This window comes from Fistularia commersonii, chromosome 18 (genome assembly GCF_037954325.1).
Source record: "Fistularia commersonii isolate RoL2024-O1a breed Wild chromosome 18, RoL_Fcom_v1.0, whole genome shotgun sequence".
Classification (NCBI taxonomy): Eukaryota; Metazoa; Chordata; class Actinopteri; order Syngnathiformes; family Fistulariidae; genus Fistularia; species Fistularia commersonii.
In genome coordinates this window covers 10,999,074-11,019,853 of record NC_141301.1, presented here as the reverse complement: position 1 = coordinate 11,019,853, position 20,780 = coordinate 10,999,074, and the positions used below count along the sequence as shown (strand labels likewise).

At 38.6% G+C, this 20,780-nt stretch overlaps 1 protein-coding gene across 2 annotated transcripts; it reads left to right on the top strand.

Moving 5' to 3' along the window:
* The first annotated feature begins 4,105 nt into the window (after positions 1-4,105).
* samsn1a (SAM domain, SH3 domain and nuclear localisation signals 1a) lies at positions 4,106-20,585 on the top strand. Of its 2 annotated transcripts, XM_086164006.1 has the most exons (16): positions 4,106-4,334; positions 6,365-6,544; positions 6,903-6,949; positions 7,691-7,731; positions 8,430-8,513; positions 8,766-8,860; positions 10,137-10,260; positions 11,614-12,038; positions 14,450-14,509; positions 15,280-15,360; positions 15,717-15,845; positions 16,682-16,781; positions 17,272-17,423; positions 17,547-17,756; positions 17,902-18,049; positions 19,970-20,585. In XM_086164006.1, exons 1-16 carry the CDS (start codon positions 4,311-4,313, stop codon positions 20,116-20,118), a joined length of 2,049 nt encoding a protein of 682 aa, XP_086020132.1. In that variant the 5' UTR covers positions 4,106-4,310; the 3' UTR covers positions 20,119-20,585. The 2 variants fall into 2 exon arrangements, with proteins under 2 accessions (XP_086020132.1, XP_086020133.1); XM_086164007.1 differs by lacking the exon at positions 14,450-14,509 and having other exon boundaries at positions 4,110-4,334.
* Positions 20,586-20,780: the final 195 nt, after the last annotated feature.

Here is a 20,780-nt window from a genome sequence, read left to right as displayed (position 1 = left end):
CTGTTCATACTTGAATTACTTCAGCAGCTGGAACATCTTTTAGTTTTTCAGGCTTCTTGCTTGAAGCCTCTCTGGTAGTGCCATTTGGCCAATTGCAGGGAGCCACTCATCTTCAGGGATGTTTCACTCCTTTAACTCCAGATCTTCTCTGCGTAATAGAGCACAAGCCACACACAGCAGCTGGTCCTGGGATAAATGCTTATCCCCCCACCCACTTTTGTCCTTTTTGCAGAACCACAGCCAGAAACTCTGTCCTTCTGTTTTGTGATTCCCTTTCTGCTCAAAGCCAAGGGACTTCAGCAGCTGCCCGGGTGGATGCCCGACTTCAGCATCTGCAGGCAGTTACCCATTGCTGGGGGAAAGCCCACCGCTCACTTTATGAGCGTACATTTGCCAAATCTGTACACTTCTCCCCCCCCCCCTCTAAAAGCCACAAAGTTCTCACATGGGACAGTCAGTTCAGTCATGATAACTGATTTGGTAAGGGCAGACCACTGGATGATGTTGAGGTTGCAGTAATTGTTTTTGGGAAACAGGGCCAGCTGTCATGTTCCGCTTGCCTCCCGTTGAGAGGCAAGACCACTCCTTCTGGGTTGCTGCTCTGGTCCTCCCCTTCTTTGCCTGACGTATTATATCCAGCACCGTCATATCACTGGGTAGGGTCTGTGTGGCTCCAAACCACCTAAGTATCAGCATTTCAGCATTTTCTGTCAGATTTTCACAATCTGCTGCCAACGTGCTGCACACTATCATCCCTTTTACCTTGTAATTTCAAGAAATAATGAATCACAAATATACATGGCATTAAAGAAATGCATTTTAAAAAGACTTGTAATTTGAGATAAATGTATGCAATTGTTAAGTCATTATTTAACAGCTGACAGTCCAGCACAGTGATATTCTCGGTGACTTCTTCCTCTAATGAAACATGCACGCACGCATGCACATGCACACAAACACACACACAAACACACACACACTTAATCCCTTCCTGATGTCACTTAGTCGGTCACTGCAATGTTGCACTGTTATGTGGGTCACTCAATGCTGCTACTGAACTTGTCAAACTCACTAAGAGGAGAAAATGCTGTGGTAACAATTGATTTCTTCATCTATCACAGTTGCTCAACCAAAGATTTCCAACTTTTGAATTAATTATGGCAAATTATATTTTTGGTGTTGAGTCTGAAATCTTTGCTTGAACTGACATGGATTAAATCAAAACGCAAATAAAGTGAGAGAAAACTCCCCTTACATCCATATCATAGAGCTTTGTGACCTTGAAATTCAAGGTCGCATGACAACTTACTGACATGTAATCATAATATTTTTGGTTAAAAGGAAAAACCCAGCCCATGTTAAAAATTATTCTGCAAACACAACAGACAACATTGAATGTCCTATTTGCTAATATATATTGCAATTTTTTTTCTTTCATGTGTATTGTTATACAGAACTGTGTTTCCATTTCCACTTTCCGTCCTTATAAAATTAGTTTCAAAGAAATAATTTCATAGTCACTTCATCTTGGCTTCAGTCCAGGTCAAGCTTTCCCCACGAGAATATAAGGACAAAATATGCATATATGCATAATGGTGAATGTAAAAAAAAATTGGATGTATTACCAACACTTGTAAAAGGAACAGACTACAAGTAGGAGCATGTAAACATGGAACTAAAAAACTAGCTTTCAAAAATAACCTTTTTACTTAATTTGAATTGACAATTATTAATACCTAAAGTAAAATGCATACAGGGTAATGGTTTAGTGACATGATATTCAACATTGAACCCTATACATCTGATTGTGCACCATCATTGTAATATTCAACAGAAAGGTTAATTGACTTTCGGCTCATCTCTGTACGGCTTTAGTCCGCTGAGTTGGTGTGAGTATTATTCATGAAAAAAGGCCATAGTTAAACTGTATTGTGAAATTTTAAAATCCAAAATTACATCATGCCAATGATGGGACCAATGATGGATTTGAGTCTAAATTTGTGTAAGAACACTTCAATCTCATGCTTGTTAACAGACATTTTAAAATTAGCCACAAGATTAGCTGCTACTATTTGCTGCTGTAATAAATCTAATATTTATCATTCAGTCAATGTTTAAATCACAGATACAAAAGTTCAATTGCATTTCAGGGTGGTTAGTGTGACACTGGAACTGGGCATGCAGCATTCACTCAGCTGACTGAGTGGCCACGCCTTAGCACAGGGACAACAGCACCCAAAAGTCTGGACGCTCATTATTACTTCTTATTTTCCTTTCGGCACAAGAAACTAGTAACACGCATACAGTTGTTGACAAAAAAAAAACAAAAACGTATAAAAACAGTATATTGGAAATGTGGTTCATATAACTTCTTCTTCTTCCTCTTCTTCTTCTTTTGGCTTTTCCCTTCAGGGGTCGCCACAGCGAATCAACTTTCTCCATCTAACCCTATTCTCTGTATCCTCCTCTCTCACACCAACTACCTTCATATCCTCTCTCACTACGTCCATAAATCTTCTCTTTGGTCTTCCTTGAGACCTCTTGCCTGACAGCTCAAATTCCAGCAACCGTCTACCAATATATTCACTATCCCTCCTCTGTACATGACCCAGCCATCACAGTCTGGCTTCTCTGACCTTCTCTCCAAAACATTTAACATGTGCTGTTCCTCTGATTCCAGAGTGATTATAGATCCTATCCATCCTCATCATCAGTGACCCCAACCCTAACCTCAGCATCTTCATCTCTGCAACCTCCAGCTCTGCCTCGTGTCTATTCGTAATTATAACTGTTTCTAGGCCATACAGCATCAATGGTCTCACCACTGTCTTGTATACCCTTCCTTTCATTCTGGCTGATAGTCTTCTATCATAGTACCCCTGACACTTTTCTCCACCCATTCCAACCTGCTTGAACTTGTTTCTTTATCTCTTTTCCACACTCTCTATTGCTCTGGACTGTTGACCCTGAGACTTGTTATTTAAAATGAGAGAAGGCATTAAAGTTATTCATCATTCAAACATCACCTTTCAGAAATTATCAATACAGCAGGTGCTCTGCATGTGTTCAATTTTTCCCTTTGAACTAACTGATAGATTGAAAATAACTTGACAATTTATATTGCCATATGTCAGATCAGATTGGGTCATAAGTGTTAATCTCTCCAGCTGTTTTTTCATTCTCCTGTTAGTCTGGGTCACACATCTAATGTGGACCACTGGTGGGTTAATGACCAGCTGGAGGGAAATCTTTACGTTGGATGTATGGAGTTGTTTATTCTCTCTTTCGGTCTCCAACAGACTGATCAAATGACTACAAGATACAAGAAGAACAATAATAAAAGTCTAAAGCAACCTTCTATCATTTAGTAGAGGTAATTAGAAAAGTTATTGCAGTATTAACTCCACATCATTTAGGGCATGAAGTTTCTTCAGTTGTTTTTGTTTGTAAGGTTTTATTGATATTATTTGGAATACATTTGATAGATATACACAATAAACTGACAATACAGGTATAAATATTACATTTTGCTAAAAAATGTTGGATTAAAAATGACCTTTATCTTTTTTTCCCCAATCACCTCATCACTTAATCCGACGAAATATAAAGCTGTGATATGTTGTCTTTGTTTGGAGACGTATTTGGACGTATTTGTTAGCGGCTGCTATGACAGTTTAATTATTTAAATACATCTAACTAATTCTCCCAGCCTCATGCATGCAAGATAATGAACCGTGCACCGTATGGCAGTAATTTGGCAAATTGCATTGTGATGAAAACAGCTAGCGTATTGGCCAACATCAATATTCTGTTATTGTTTGACTGACCTTTCGCAGACCAGAAGTTTCATTGATATGAATTAATAAAAACAAAACCACAACAACAATTTTCTTTAAATGTGTTTGATTATTCCTACAAATAAATAAATACATATTCACTTAATAATTCCTAACAATGTCAGTATGTGTTTTTCTTGAATACCATCACTAAACTTTGATTGAAATAGTATGGTTTTGGGTTCCAACGTCACAACAAAAACAAAACAAAAAAAGGTTTAAATAAGCAACTCAGGCGGCTGGTCCTCCCATAGTGGGCTTGTTGTGAGGAGTGAGCTCTGCTGCTTTAGCTGGACGAGTAATGGTGGTCTATCTATTGGATTAGTGGAGGGATTTCACTGTGGTATTAATCTGAGTAGACAGCAGGCGACCTAGCGTGGACTCACTGAGCTGTTGTGTCTCTGTCTCTTGCCGCCACTCAACTGTTTCACTTCCATCAGGTTGCAAGAGGAAAAGAAGAGACTCTCATCCGACATGAACCTTTTCTGCTTCTCACTGGTAAGAGACGCATCTTGTATTTTCTGTGTGGCGGACTTTTGTGCAAGGATCTCAGAGAGGAACTACAAAACACCTTAAGCTGACGTAAAACACGGTGGCTGCATTAACTGAAGTATGCACGCGACAAGGATGGTACAAAAGTGTGTCAGCCTCTAAATAGGCTCCAGGATCCTTGTTGACCTTGAGACTTGGACATTAAGAGCTGTTAAAATGTTAAGACTCTTTATCTTAGACCCTATATCTTACTACTACAAAATTTCAAATATATATATGAACATACATAAATGCTTTCTCAGGAGGTCAGCAGTCAGTACTACCAGGTGTGCACAGACACATGCACACTGTACACATATGGCCACTCATTTGCCATTGTATCTGTCATGATACATGCTGCCAAAGGAACATGTAATAAGATATTCTCTGCCTGGTTTGTTAGACAATCGGGATTATTGAATTACGTCTTGCTGCATTAAATACAAGCTGTGCAGCGATTGGAGTGGGAAGACTGACAAGTTCAGGGAAAGTTGATCTTAACTGACAGTGGGTTTATGTCTTGCGTCTTTATGTCTCCACGAAGTTGCTCAAAAAAAAAAAATCACTCCACCTTCATTTAAAAGCCTTAGTTGGACCTCATTTCTCCTGCATGCTGTACAAACAAGAGCCAGCAGATGAAAAATTACATTGGTTACATGTTCCTCGAAGGAACCTGAACGAGCCAAACACATTTTAATCCACGCTGAAATCTGTTCTGAGGAATTTCAATCCAGCTCTACGTCGGCGGTTGACGAGCGAATTCAAAAGAGCTTTGGAGGGACATTGGCATTAATATCTATACTGTCTCACTAAATCCTCAGGCTATCGTTACTTTGTGTCTGTTTGCCATGAAATTCAAATTTTTAAACCAAATGTATTTTTCATGTTTTTCTCAACAGATGTTTGTTCTACGGTCGTAAAGGATTATTTTTAACTTAAATTGGAAAAAAAAAATGCCTGTGAGTGAATGCAATTTGACCAAGCACTCATCCTGCAGCATGCCCATATGTGATTACAGGAGGAGCTAGATTTACGTACACTTTGTACTTTAATACCGCTACGCAGGTTGTGCACAGGGAAGACTAAATCCATTCACAAACAATCCCTGCTGTTGTTGATTAGTGACCACATAGTGACAAACGGTAACCGAATCTGAGTTTGTCATATAATAATACTTTGGCTGGCAGGTGGTGCTGTGTGTAGAATGAAAATCCTTTAGATGCTGAGATTGATAAAAATAAATATTTTTTGATTAAATCTTAACATACGGAATAGAATTCCAATGGTGTTGGGCTTCAGGATAAACCCTTACTATTTACTACCGAGCCTGGCACACGGAGAAACATTATTACCTAAGCGGATCTGGTTAATGTGTTGTTTATTCTAACCTGCAGAGTGTTCTATCAACAAGTCTTCAGGCTAGTATTGTTATAAGATACTGAATGTGGAGATATGTAAAACCTTTGTGAATCTGAATAGTGGCCTTTCTACTTTGCATGACACAGAATGAAAAACTTTGCAATGTAGTTTAAGAGGTTTGATTCATTTATACTACTACTGTTGTTTCTATTATTACAACTGCTACTACCTACTACAGTGGATACCACAATAACAACAACAGTAACAATCAACAACAGTATTGTCATAGTTCAATCAGTTTCAAAGGGGCCTAGGTAGTTGGAGGGCAATGATGCATTCATGGACTAATTCATTCCACAGATTTTGGGCAATCATGAATTACCACGAATGAAAGTATGAAACTCAGTGAACCTGAATTGGAGGGATTAAGATCCTTTCAAAAACATCCCCCATTTGTTATTTTGACGATTACGATCAAAGTGAAGCAAGCCGTTTTTACATTTTACCACCAAATTATTTTCATAAAATTGTTATAAAAAAAAAAAAAAAAAAAGAGACCACTCAGATTAGTTTCACAGTAAGTTGCTTCCCTCTGTATGGCTCAAATGTCAACTCTGTGCATGTCCACATGCAATCAGGAGGGATCCATGGACAGTCTCTATGAAGCTGTGAAGAACACCAGCGATGGCCCGCCGCCTCCTGTCCCCAGCCGCTCCTCCAGCCGCTCCTGCAGTCGATCATGCAGCCGCTCCTGCAGCCCAGCGGTCTTGCTGGATGACGATCCGAAATGGCAAGCCTCTGGAAGATCGATTTCTTTGGTGAGAGGGGAATATTAACTGCGAATGTGAACGCTTGGGCATTTAGCTGTCATCGTACAAATGTGATACGTGATCAAATAGAGAGGGGTCATCTCTCAATGGAACTGTGGCCTACAAGCTACCAGACTGTACCCATAAAATAAAGCTGATTATGAAATCACAACAATGAACAGTGCCAGCTGACAGCTGCTGTGATCGGACTATGGGGATGTTGTTGTTTTTTTCCTTGTCATGTAATTGAAATTACACTGATCTCTATATGCGTCTGCCAATGGTAAATCATCCAATCAGATGACACAGCAAAGTGCTTTGTGTGTGTACTGTAAAATTCAGCTGAGTTTATTCTCTTTGTCTTAAGGAAATGGCTTCAGTGCAGGGGACCAATGCTAATAAAAAGAAAAGAAGGTAAGCATTACAGAAAGACATGCACATCTTGCTGTAAAAAAAATCATCTATAAATTGGAAAGGAAAGCAAAATTGTACTTTATTGCCATAATCCTGATAGACATACTCAGCAGCTTGTGCGTGCAAAGAGCTGCCCTGAGAATGAAAGTGAAAGGGGTTTCTAACAGTAATAATGTGGCTTGAAAGGCTCCCTGTTTATTTTCACTGGGGGGGTTAATACTGTAAATCCCTCCTGTGGAAGAGCAGAGAGGATCTTAAGTAGTGCTCCTTTCCTTGGTCTTATCTCTTTGTTCAATTCAACACAATGTCTTAAGAGGAGAGATTATCAATCCATTAGAAACAACTGGAAAAAAACCCTCAATGTATAGTGTTTCATTATGTTATCCCATTTTAAAAGAAGCCGGTCCCTGAAGAGTGTTGGGCCAGCAGACGGAAGATTATAGCTTTGCGCTTGTTTGGTGTAAGCGGATTCATTGCCCACCTACTTAGTCTCCGGCCACCTCAACACCTTTATTGCACCAACTTTACTTTGAAACTAAACAAGGTGGTTCCAAAACAGGGTTGTCTTTCAGATCACGGGCATCATCGTGGATGCCTTCACACAGAATGAAGCTTAACTCGTTCTAACAATGGAAGAATACAAAGGAAATGTACGATACGTCATTTTTTTGTCATGTCGATTACAAAAAACTGCTAGTGATTTGGGGAAAGCTCATTTGGAAATTTTGGTTTCACTTTCAGAACACACGTACCAAAATCTGCATCGGATGACGAAGCTTTGAGTGAGTATTAACATATGTCCCTACTCAGTTTATATCCTGTTTTTTTTTGTTTTTAATTTAGCATGATTAAAAGCACAGCAGTAAGCATCTCTGCCTCACAGCAAGCTGGATTCCGAAAGGGAGGTTTTTTGTGTGGAGTCTCCATATTCTCCCTGTGTCTGAGTCGGCTCCATAGTCCAGAAACTTGCAGTGAATTCATTGGAGAGCCTAAATTGGCAAAGCATGTGAATGAGGGAGTGAATGGTTGTACGTCTCTGTATTATGTCCTATGACCGACTGATGATGGGTCTAGGGTGAAGCCTGCCTCTCGTCAAATGACTTCTGGGATAGGCTCCAGCAGACAATAAATAAATAAATGAATGAATGGTTTAAAATGAAAAGCCATGAATGTTCACTAAGATTTGATTTTTACAAGTGATCCAGTATGTTCATGACTATTTAGGTTTCTTACGTATTGCTGTAGTTGAGTGTAGTGCCTAAAACAGTGAAAAATGGCATTTCCTTTAGAGCTACATGTGCATTGTCTTGGACTCTTGGCAGAAAATAAGCAACATGGCTTGAGTTTTAGTCCATTCCATTATTTGGATTTGATACGGCGCTGACCTACTCGGCAGCCTGGCCTTGAATCACCTCGGTTCACCCCAATTTTTTTTTTTATATGAAATCCTCAACATTTCTGACTTGTCCATGCTCCACAGATAACCCCGTCCGTAATGCTGCAGCCTGGCAGCCTGCCAGGAGCCGAGAAGATTTAGTCCACTTTGCCAACAATCACAGTGAAGGTAAAGAGGAAATAAATCTGTTAAGCTGATCTATATGCCAACGTTCATTTGGACTCACAGCAGGGTGTCTGAAGACGGACCTCGGGCATGCAGGACTAATCCACCAATTAAACTGTTCCCTAACCTATTTAGTATGTGGACATATACAGACCCACCCAAAGGAATGAACAGCTGTAGAACAACAAATTGCACAACTAAATTATAACTGATTAATTGGCATGTAATGAATTTGTGTTTCCTTTGTGTTTCCAGAAATGAAGAGGAATAAACACAGGACGGAAACCAAAGGGGGCAAAGCATCAAATCATACCGGGACCAAAAAAAAGGAGAAAGTGTCCTCAAGCAAGGTCAGACTGCTCCCACAAATGATATGTCTTCAGGGTATGTCCAAGTATAATCTCTCCAATCAGATTTGCCGCAACAATGCAAAAAGAAAGATTTAATATTTTATTCTGAAACAAAAAAAAAAAACATCCCATAAGCCTCGCTTTTGAGGTTTTAAGGTTGGTTTTTCTGATGGATGGAAGCCAAATCCAAATAGCAATTCCTAAAAAGGGTTATTTCTTAGATCCTCTTGCAGTAAAAAAAAAAAAAAAATCCTCCTTTAACTTATATTACTGCCCCAAAGATCTTACAGATTATAACATTTCACCCTTCCGATGCTAAAGCAGACTCATCAAATGGGGTAACCTATTTTACATTAACTGAGGAATTTTATGGTGCTACCTGCTTGTTACAAGCACAGAACCACTGGTGGCCAAAATGGCACAACCATTGAAGGCAAACACTGAAGGGGGTTTAATACAGTGCAGATGGTCCAACGGGTGGCGCTGCTGTCGATAATCTGCGGGCCACATGGCAGAGAGGAGGGGTTTAGAGGCCAAGTGCCCAGTTGGCTGTAGTGTCCATTGACTCTAATACCCATAAAAACAGGAAGCAAACAAAGCAGAGCTTGCCACTTGCAAATGAGATAGTCACAACACACTGAACTTTCAGCAGCAGAGTCATGTGCCTGGGCTCCTGAAAGTTCGGTGTAATTTCATTTTACATGGCCCATTTTATATTTGGAGATATCCCCAGAATTTATTTTCTTACAGAACCCAAATCAATCCTGCTCTCTCCCATTTTAGTAGAGGAATTAAAAAAAAAAAAAAAAAAAAAATTCTGACGACAAACTTTGCGTGGATGAAAGTCAAAATAATCCGTGTCTGACGTTTTTGGAAACATTTAGGTCAATTGTAAGGTTGGCGAGTCGATTCCCGGCTCCTCTGAAGCTGACACTGAACCCCCAGTTACTCCTGATGGTATAATTAACGCCTTGCACGGCAGCTCTGCCACCATTAACACAACACATCTTTGAATGGACAGGAACTTTAAATCAATTACCTATAAATTTTACGACTCATCAGATTTGTCCTTTTTGTTATCATCACTTCTGTCTAGTTATCAATATGAATATGGATGTCACTCTGTGTTTTCTTGACAAATTACACATCTGAAGATGTTAATGCCTGTGACATGATCTTCCATTACCAGGAATTTCAAAATAGAAACATTGTAAAAATGTATTTGGGATGGACTGTAGCGACAGGGTTGTAAGATTGTTTCTATTTATGTTTTTAGTGCATCCATACTAATGGACAGTCGTCGGAAACTAAACCCGCAGCCAAGAGAAACCAGAAGATGGGGAAGAGAGCCGTTTGCAAGAGTGGGAAAGAGAGTGCAAGAAAAAATCAGAACTTAACAGGTGAAATAGCTTCTCTCGATAGCTTCCTCCTTACTCAATTGCAGAAACTGTCCTCCCTGACCCTGTGACTAAGCATGACTAAATCTCGTGTTCTTAAAGTAGTCAACTTCAAATATCTTAAATTTCTTATAGGGTCTTGCCCCTGATAAACAGAAGGAGCTTTGCAACAGGCAGATGTGGCTGATAGATTTCAGAGAACTTGATTTGGGTCAAAGTTAGCAGTTAAGACATGATCATATATATACACATCTGACCTGACTTTGTAATCAGGATGTGGAACAAAGAGTCTTGAATGTATTTTTTTTTTAGTTAAGATTTTTCTTCAGTAAATATTATTAAAGACAAGCACTGTGTAATTTCATTATAATATGATACCACAGCCAAGGGTAAATTAATGGTGATTCTCAATCTGCAAGCAGTGGGATTAGATTTTAAGGCTGTGGTGTGAATGATGGAAGTAAGCAAACAACCCATGTTCTATCAGTTAAATTTCAACCTGTGCTTTTTTATCATGACCTGGTTTATTTTGTTGGTGGCCATTATCTGGAGATGTTATCGTAAAAGAGGTTTGTGTTGCCTAAGCAATAGCATCAATTCGACTGTATCAGATATTTAACTTGATTTTTACCATCCAGTTTGGACGAGCTTGACACATGCAGCTTCACATTTAAGATTTAACTCTAACAAGTGTATGAAGGGTAACTTATACATCTTTTTCTTCACAGGAAACATATCACTGCTATCACAGAAATGATATTGGCAAATGCTGACAGTCTGAAATACAAACAGAAAGGGGCTTGATGGTGTGTAGTTAGGTTGGCAAGTTGGTTGGAAAAGAACTATAGATGGGTTTTAAAGGAAACCCATATTGCATTTTTACGTTTGCACTGTGTTGTTAAGTGATCCTAGACAGAGCCTCTTAAAGACGTAATCCACATTTCCAGCAGAAGCATACAAAGATTTTTAATCTATCTGTAAATTATTTTTGAGTCATCCTCTCTGGAACAAGGTTAGCATTTATGGATTTTGTGATTTGCTCTTTTAATGTAATTTTTTTCAATTTGATTTTTCTATGATTTGTCACATTTTGGTGCATTCCATTTCAAAATTTGATATCAATCAAGTAAATTTGTTGCAATTCAAACATAACCCAAAATAATTACAAAATTACAATTAAAAACAATTACTGTAAAAAAAAAAGGAGATTAGACAAAATGTGTTAAGACAGGAATCTGCATGGACTACAATATTTGCAGATGATGCTGTGATCTGCAGTGAGAGCAAGGAACATGTGCAGTAAAATTTCTATTTTTACATTGTTCCAGACTTACTTCATTCTGTTTTATGTCTTAGCGCACTCACCACCAGCGGACGTGAGTCTCCCCATGGTACCACACTATCTTGACATACCGTACACATCAGACAGGAGGCCCTACCTTGGCAAGTCCTCCACCCTCCCCACTCAGGAGAATACCACTCCAGGGTTCCACGCAAACAAGGTCAGCCTCCCTGGCGGAGCAACACCCACTCATAGCCAGCGCTGGAGCAACCCTGGTGAGAGCAGCCCTGCCTGGGGGACCAACCAGCACACCTGCCGCAGACCACTCACAGAGTATCGCATGTACTCACATGACTTCACCCAGCTACAAATGCAGGAGTGGGAAGGAAGACAGCAGGAATCAAAATCTCCAGACAATATCTCAATACGGAACTGTAAAGCCCAGATACCCCCAAAGGTGGCACGGTCCGTCACGGACACTGAGCTGTCAGAACACAACGTAAGTTTTAACAGATGAATCTGTGTCTACCAGTCCATAGACTTTCATATAGTTAGAATAGGGATCATAGCAAATCTGAACTATAAATTGGACTTAATTATATACATATATTCCCCAACATAATGTAGACTAACGGTACTATCAGCTTCATTACAACTTAAATGGTGGTTAATAGAGCGGGAAGATTCTTGGTCATCCAGGTCATGGTAGTTGACCTAAAATTTGGATTTTGCCTCATTGGTTCTCTGAGGGGGATTTGGAGAAGCCCCTCAGATGAGTGGTCAAGTGTTTCCAGAAAAAAAACAAAGTCCAGTTGCCACAATGAGTTTTAAATTGGGTCACACTTGGTTCAATTTGTTGGCTATGAGAAATATATCATCACTTTATATTATTTTCTAATGTTTTAGTATAGACATTTCCTCGTTACATTTTAACGCAGGGTTAATCCACGAAAAAAAAGGACTCAATACAAAAAGACATGGTGCGTGTCAACATTTAAAACAATAACATGTAACAGTTGCCGAGGGACGTTCATAAAAATAACACGTATATGGAAGCCACCATATAGGGAATGGTCTTCAAACTGTTGTAACCTAACCACCTCCCAGTCACTGTTTGCAGTCATTCATAGGCAAAAAGTCTCAAGATCAGATGTTGTCTTTTGAATTATGAGATGCTAAGTGATGTGGAAATTGTCTACAGAACAAAATAATTTTGGTATTCTTCAGTTTAGCCTTCTAAATCCAAAGATACTTCAGGGATGCATTTCTTTTCTCATTTCATTTATTTCATAATACTTCAAATAAATTCTCTCTGCATTTAACCCATCATGGATGAACCATGAGCAGTTGGGAGGAGCATGGGTATCAAACAGGGAATGTTTGGTTCCAAGGACGACTGCTTTAAGAGCTGCGTCCCACCTGGCGACCATTATCTGAGATCAAGAAGTCAGAACCCCCCCTTCAATTCTATTAGTCAGTTGCATTGCAACACAACAACATCAGTGATCTGTTTAGGCTAAAACCTCATAATGGCGAAGATTGACCTTTGAGGTCAGCGCCTTTGTGTGTGATTGACATTTCTCCTAGCATAAGACTCTTGATACGCAGCAAGCATGTGCGGGGTGACACAGAACGGTTCCAGCTTAACATGACTTTGGATAAAATTATCTACAATGACAGGGGATGAGCCGATAGAAAGATTACAAGATCCCTATGGATCTAAAGCGTCTTTGGATCTAAGAAAATGTAATTTCACTGGACGGTTTATAAGTGTATATATTGACACCCTACTTTTGCATTGTTAGCAATGCTTCAGTAATGTAATATTCCTGATAACAAGTATTGAATACAGACATTTACAGTTTTGAAATGGTAAATACTTCACTATCAAATAAAAGTCAGAGGTTATACTTTAAAATTGTAAAATGGGTAGAGAAGAGTGGGCCGTTTACAGCCAGCAAAAGAGTGTTCTCTCTAACGGAACTGAGCTGTTAAAAACACGTAGTAAACTAAATGCTCGGCATGACACCACAACAAAGGTGTATCCTGTGAAAACAGTAGACTGGGTTATAACCTCTGTCTTTCAGTTTTAGTCTGGTTTATTTTGAATGTGAACTGTGGTGGTTTTTTCAGATTTTCAGCAATTACAAAAGAGAAAAAAAAAAAATTTACAGCCATGATGTATACGTGTAGCTTTTGACCACATCTCAGGTCCAGTGTTTTGCTTTTGAATATATCATAGACTGAGGTCTACATTGGACCAAAAATAATCCGACAGATGTTTCGACACATTGAATTTGCCACTTTCAGCTGTTCTCTCTGCGTATCAACACTTCCTCAAAAGTATTCACCCCAAGTTATGAAATTACTGAAATTAACAGTTTGTCATCGTTTACCATCATCCGATTACCCAACTGCCTCAGAAAGGACATTTTAGGAAAATCTATTCTGAATTGACATCATTCATCTTCCTTGAATATAAAATTAATTGAAGCCAAGATTATTCGTCACTCATTTTACGAACAAAGAGGCAACCCAATGTGATCTACGTCAGACTGATGGTTATTTAATTGAGTCACAATCCGCTTTGATCAGCTCAACCTGACATAATGGGAGAAAAATCCCATTTCTTACAACTTTAAAATGAGTCTGAGGAGTCGTCTGTTTTAGTTGAGCGACAAAGTGCACCCTTCAGCAGTTGTATTTTCCCCTTTCAAAAAGCTGTTCTGCAACCAGAGACACAATATTAATTGCCTCACATCCTGTCTCTTGTAAGGAAGTGGGTCAGTCACCCCAGGTTGGACAGAAGAGCGTTAATGAACGCCAGCCTTTCAGTACAGGATAGACAAGATTGACGAACTTAAAGAACAAACAAGTGAGCTACAATAATTTTCTTTAAACAAACTACAGGAAATGTTACAGAGGGCAGCTTCCAATGTCTCTGACAAGACAAAGAGCAACAAACCAAAGGTAGGTTGAAAAATGTCAACTTGAAATCCAAATAGAGGAGCTTTGTAGATGCAGATGCTTAAGCACAACCGCAAGAAAGATGAGACGAGACATTAGCATATTGGTGCGGTTTGCAATTATTTTGTAAAAGCCAGATAGAATACAAACTCATTCATGTTTTTCATTTCACCTCCAATGCTATGACTTATTTTTTAATATTATTTTCCTGTGACCGAATTGCAATGAAAAAGAGATGCACAATATAAAGTCTAAAATCAAGGTGGAAGAAAAACGGTTGTATTTATTGAAAGTGCAATCAAATGTTTTCCTGATGTATTAAATCTCTCCACGGAGAACTATCCGAGAGCATGATGCTCATATTTAACCCAGGATTTCCAGGGATTATTCATTTATATAATTATTTTGGTGCTTCGTGGTGTAGACGGTAGAGGAGGGACGGGATTACAATGACTTTTAGTTTTATGAAAAATTGGGGGAAAGGAGAATGACAGAGAGAAACTGCCATGACCGGATGACTGTGTCGTGCCTCAGAAGTGTTGCGTAACCACATCTGCAATTATCTTTTTAGCAATATTAGGCAATGACGTTTTTTCAAGCAATCAACTCACACCGTGTATTCACATAATTTTCTGTAACTTTGAAGAGGCAATCCCTTTTCCTCAAAGAAAAAACATGTGCAGAGGCTGTGGGCATAGAAATACATTTTTAATCCAAAAGGCAGTGTGTTTGAAGGTCCTTGCCATTTACACGTGTAAAATTGTGCTTCACAGCGTTCAACAAGCTTTGGGAAGTTCGAGGGTTTCAGGAATCACTCACCACAAAGCAAACTGGAAGAAAATGGAGTAAATATGGTTTGTAGAAGTGTTTTGATTTTCTTATAATACCCAGTCTTGGCAAATACAATATCAGCACAATTTTGTCCTCAAATGGATTGGAAAAATTTGAAACCATTAGTAATCATGAGTAATTACATTGTAAAATCTGATAAGAACCTTGATCTCCTAAAGGCAAAGTATTTTATGATTGGGGAGCCAAAATATGACTATATTATATTAAAAATATGCTAATCTAGTCTCTGAATGTACCCCTTACAGCAGCACTGCATTCTCATGTTTGGGCTGCACAAAGGATGACATCAGACATTTGAAGAAGCAAATGTTTTTTTTTTGTTTTTTTTTATGGCTAAAAGTCATTTTCTCCTGTTTAGCTCACGGAGGAATGCGAAAGTTTGGACCAAAACAAGTCAGCTGGACTTGGGAAGAAGATGAAAGCCATTTCACTGACCATGCGCAAAAAAATGGGGAAAAAACACACTAAACTTTTCTCGGAAGAGACCGTGAGTGGCAGATATTGTATACGCACACAAACGAACACACAAGAGCGCACGCATAAAGAAACCCATGTCGTTTACCAGTTGTATTCTATTAATTTATTCATCATTTATACCACCTATCCTGCAGTTAGGGTGTTGCTGGAGCCTATCCCAGCTGTCAATAGGTGAAAGGCAGGGGGACCACACTGGACCAGGCACTAGTCAATTGCAAGGCCACATGTAGAAACGTAACACCATTTATTCTTATTAACAAGTCTTGCAAGACCATACAAACACCAGTCTGAATGATCAAAAAAAATGTTCAAAATTGAATCAGGTATCTTCTTGCTGTGAGTCGGAAGCGCTAATCGATGTGCTGCCATTACACTCTATTAATTTAGAAAATTGAGAAAAAAGTCAAATAGAAGTTCTTAATCAGAATTGGGATGACACTAATTTTTTTAAGGCTGTTATTGAAAGTTTATTAAGCTGATACTGACTGTTATTAAAAGTTTAACCTTTTTTTCACATGTCAAATGATTCATCATTAAAATGAAAGTAAACAGAGAAGATAAAGAAAAGAAAGAAAAAACAGAACCATCATCACAAGCAACCCACGCCTGTAGACCAATACAGCTTATTATCCTTATCACACTCATCGCTCACAAAAACAAGTCCTCCTCCATGACATGTTTTGAATATTTAAAAAAAAAAGTTTCCTTCACATCAAAACCTGCAACGGCTTACTGTGTTTCATGATTTAACCTTTCCGATCCAGGCCACCACAGATGAATGTTGTGATGAACTTCCGCTATCTTCTGACTAAAACAATTTGTTTTTCTTCATTTCTTCTACCTAAGGGGGAGGAGACTGAGCAAGAAGCATGTCCAGCAGCTGAGAAAAACTCTGCAAAGGACAGTAATTCCTTAGAGAGTCTTTACAGTGGCCAGAGCTCATCCAGTAAGTCTACATGCAATGTAGTGCTTTAATTTTTCTCATATTTTGCAATATTATTAATTTTTTTATATTTCTTTTTCACATTTCACCAGTAGAAATAAGTATCTTGCTGATATACACTCTCAAACACACTCCATTGCTATCCCTCAACAATATATTTGGTACTTACACAACCAGTTCCATATGCTGAAATAACACTTTTTAATGTCATAATTTTACGTCTGATCCAAAAGCTCTGTGAGTGAATCCCTTGAAACAGGCAAAAATTCTCATCTACACTAATACAGGGGGCCTCCGTGTTCGCACCTGTCATCATAAATGCCCCAAATTCATTTTGATCACCTTAAGAATATCCAGCAAACAAATGTGTGATCTTCTATTCGACATAAAAATCGAACAGGTTGATTTGGGATTTTAGGAAATATGGGATGCCTGTCAGCGCATCACATACGACTACAGGTTTATAATAATGGCTTATTTTTTGTGGGCTCAGGTGGCATAACAAGTGAGTCTAATGGTTCTGGCCCAAGGGACACGATGAGGCTGGAGGAAGATGGGTCCTACCAGGGCAAGTTCTGTGGCAGAGCTTGTGTCCACACAGACTTTGTCCCCAGTCCATATGACACAGATTCACTCAAACTTAAGGTGAGATGCCACCTTATGACGAATAATTCTCAGAATTAACAGCAAAAGTATGTCTTTATGTAAGGTTAAAAAAAAAACAGGTAGCTCAGTGGTCTTATATTGTGAATATTTTTCTGTGTTCAGGTCGGGGACATTATCCACATCATCAATAAACCTCCCATGGGTATCTGGACGGGCATGCTAAACAACAAAGTGGGCAATTTCAAGTTCATCTATGTAGATGTCTTGGTGGAGAAAGAGGAAGAAGAAGCTCCCAAAATCAGACAACAAAAACTGTGCAAGAGACCTCGACCCAAAACTCTGCTGGAATTACTAGAACGACTGAATCTGGAGGTGAGGACAGCCTTCAAACTGGCCTTGGACCAATCATCATATTCAGCAGCCTGAAACTCAAATGCATTTGAATTGGATATGTGTGTGTGTGGGTTATTCAACCATGCCATCAAAAGACCTGTTGACATTTTTGATTTTGATTCAGGAATATGCATCTGCCTTGCTGCTAAATGGCTACCAGACAGTGGAAGACCTGATGCACTTGCAAGAGAAACACCTGATAGAGCTGAATATCAAAGACCCGGAGCACAGACGCAAGCTTCTTGCTGCTGCAGAGTATCGTTACACAGAAGGTCAGAAACACACACACAGAAATGACAAGCTTTAAGGAAAATGTTACCGCCTTGACATTGACACTTCTTTAGTTACTGGATTTGTAAATAAGGCTTGCAATAGTTTGAGTCATTTGGCATTCAAAAACTTGAAGCAAGTTATAAATGGGATTGTGGACATGCAGAGGCATGGGGAAGCCACAGCTCATCAAAAGTTGGATTTGGTATTTTATTATTTCCTTTATTTTCAATCCACAAAGTTAATTTCGCTTGTGTGCCCTATCTCCCTGTTAAACGCTAGTTCTATGCTTCTCCCTGGAATTTTATGCATAATCCATTAATAATTACAGACAAACGGCCCCGAAAAAAAGAGAACACAACAGAACATCTGTTGAGTCCAGCTGTCTTGCTAAGTGATCTTACATACAGTATAATAGAGGTAACAAGCATGATACAAAAAAAGGAGACTGCTAATGGAATTCAGCTGTGATGTAATAATACTTCATGCTTTTAGTTTTTTGACAAAATCTTTGCTGTGGAAAATAAAAAAGGTCCATGTTTAATTGAATCACAGAGAAAAAGCATGTAATTATTTTAGAAAAATGTATTTGAAATAACGGGGTTTTCTTTTTTTTAAATAAAGTTGAAATGTAAAAAGACAGGCAAATGCAATGCCGCACAAAGAGGAATACATTCACTGAGAAGCTTATCAGCGATTTCCTGTTACTAAGATAGAAAGTGCTTAAGAGGGCAGAAGATGTTCCTGTAATCTGATGTCGTCAACCAGAATCTACATAGTCAAAAACAACCCTATCTTCCTGTGTGAAGATGGAACACATCAGCTTGTTTAGGTTTTCTCTTGAGGTTTTATTGCATTTTAGTGCGACAGATGTGTATGTGACAAATTAAAAGGTCATGGTGATGTTTCTGTCGGGGTTGAACAGATGGTTGAAGCTGCAGCTTGATCCTGACAAGCCTATTGACTCACATGACATGCCAGTAATTAAATCAAGTTGAATTCATTAGGCTAGTGATTCACAACCTGTATGTGAGGATTAGTAGTATTTATCAGTGATAAAGAAAGGGCAGCGGATGGTTAGAAATGTTTTATTTATGGACAGAATGAAAAATAGATTTCACAGAGGATCAGCATCTAAAAGATCATCCCCCTATTGTTATTTCACACTGAAAAGTAAGTAAAATTTTTAGGCAGTGGTGGCACAAACTAAATAAATCAAGCAACGGATGTATTAAAATAAATAGGTAAATAAATAAATAATAATAATAATGACTTCACTTTCAGAAATGGAGCTTGGCACAGATTTAGCTCACAAAAAGAAACTCTGATTAATTCTGTTCAATAATTCTGTCTCATTATTAAATAGCTTCAAATGATATTGTGCTTCCATATACGAAGTGCTTTACATTAGATAGCATTCACCCATTCACAAACAGTGATGGTGAAAAAGTTTTTTATATTAAATGTAAAGTAAATCATCTTTCTTTTTGGAACACTTTGGGTGTGCGGATTTTTTCAAACTTAATTTTTTTGATCAGACACCTGGCCCTAACTGGGTAGTGGATGTGCGTGTGCTTTTCTTTTTTTCAGTTTGTTTAACTAACTGACCCACAACCGCCTATATGTGTTAGATGCAGGTCTAAAACTCATACATGCATGAACAGAATTTTTAAACATCAAGGAAGTGAGAAGGTTCCCCCTGACAGATGCCGGGGAGTAGTGAAGGGGTTGATGCCTTGCTAATGTGCACCTTGGCAGTGTATAGGAGTTGGGCCCTCATTTGTCCCCAAGACAAATCCAAATGGACTGAGTCACAATTTCTACCCAGCACTGATTAGGGATGGGAAGTTTACATCCAAGTCTTTTCTGACTGCAAAAACAGCTAAAATCACTTGAAATTGTTTTTCTTTTTTTTCATGCAGGTGAGGACAGTAAGGATGTGGTGGAAAGCAAATCACCCCTAAAGGAAGAAAACAGTGACTGTCCACGGGACTCGGGTTGCTTCATTCCATCTGAATGCTCAGACAGCAAAGATGACATAGAGCCACTAGCAGATACAGTGGATTCTTAACAGGGATATTTTTACTTTGAATTGACAGTTGGATTTCGTCCATCACGGGAAACTTTTAACACCATGTTAGATTTCCTTATTTGGACAGGCACAAGATAAGGAAAGTCCCAAAGCAGGGATGTACATTCATAAACACAAAACACCACTTGTATTTATTGCATCCTAAACCAATCAGTGTTTTGATTCAAACGCCATTGTTACATCTCATTTTGACCTTCCTCATCAACATTATGTGTCATTTTTGTTTTCTATGAATTAATTGATATTGCTGTATTACATAGGAAGTTTATGAAATGTAGCATCTAGCGCTGTAAATTGGATATAAACGTCTTGCCTGTTGTAAGTTGTGCAATATTTTTTTTTAAAGACAACGAGAACATAATGCCTGTTTTCTTAATGTCTGTGTTTGAGAGAGAATGTGCAAACGTGAAAACTATTTTGTAAATTAAATAAACTGTCGAATATGATTTTGCTGTCTCTTAAGTTATTTATTGAATCCACCTTTGGGTTTTATCTCCTTTTATCTACCTTTATTATGGTAAATGATATTAATGACAAAACGTGGATATATTTGTTAACGATCCTTCAACGTTGTACAACGTGAGTTTTATACTGATGTCTTAGAGAATAGAGTGCCTCTTTATGATTGGCTGTCGACACGT

What these genes read in the sequence shown, in the direction of transcription:
- samsn1a (XM_086164006.1), top strand. Translation starts at nt 4,311, where the DNA reads ATGAACCTTTTCTGCTTCTCACTG. An exon ending in GCTAATAAAAAGAAAAGAAG is followed by an intron (nt 6,950 to 7,690) that starts GTAAGCATTACA and finishes TTTCACTTTCAG; the next exon opens with AACACACGTACCAAAATCTG. An exon ending in TAGAACGACTGAATCTGGAG is followed by an intron (nt 17,757 to 17,901) that starts GTGAGGACAGCC and finishes ATTTTGATTCAG; the next exon opens with GAATATGCATCTGCCTTGCT.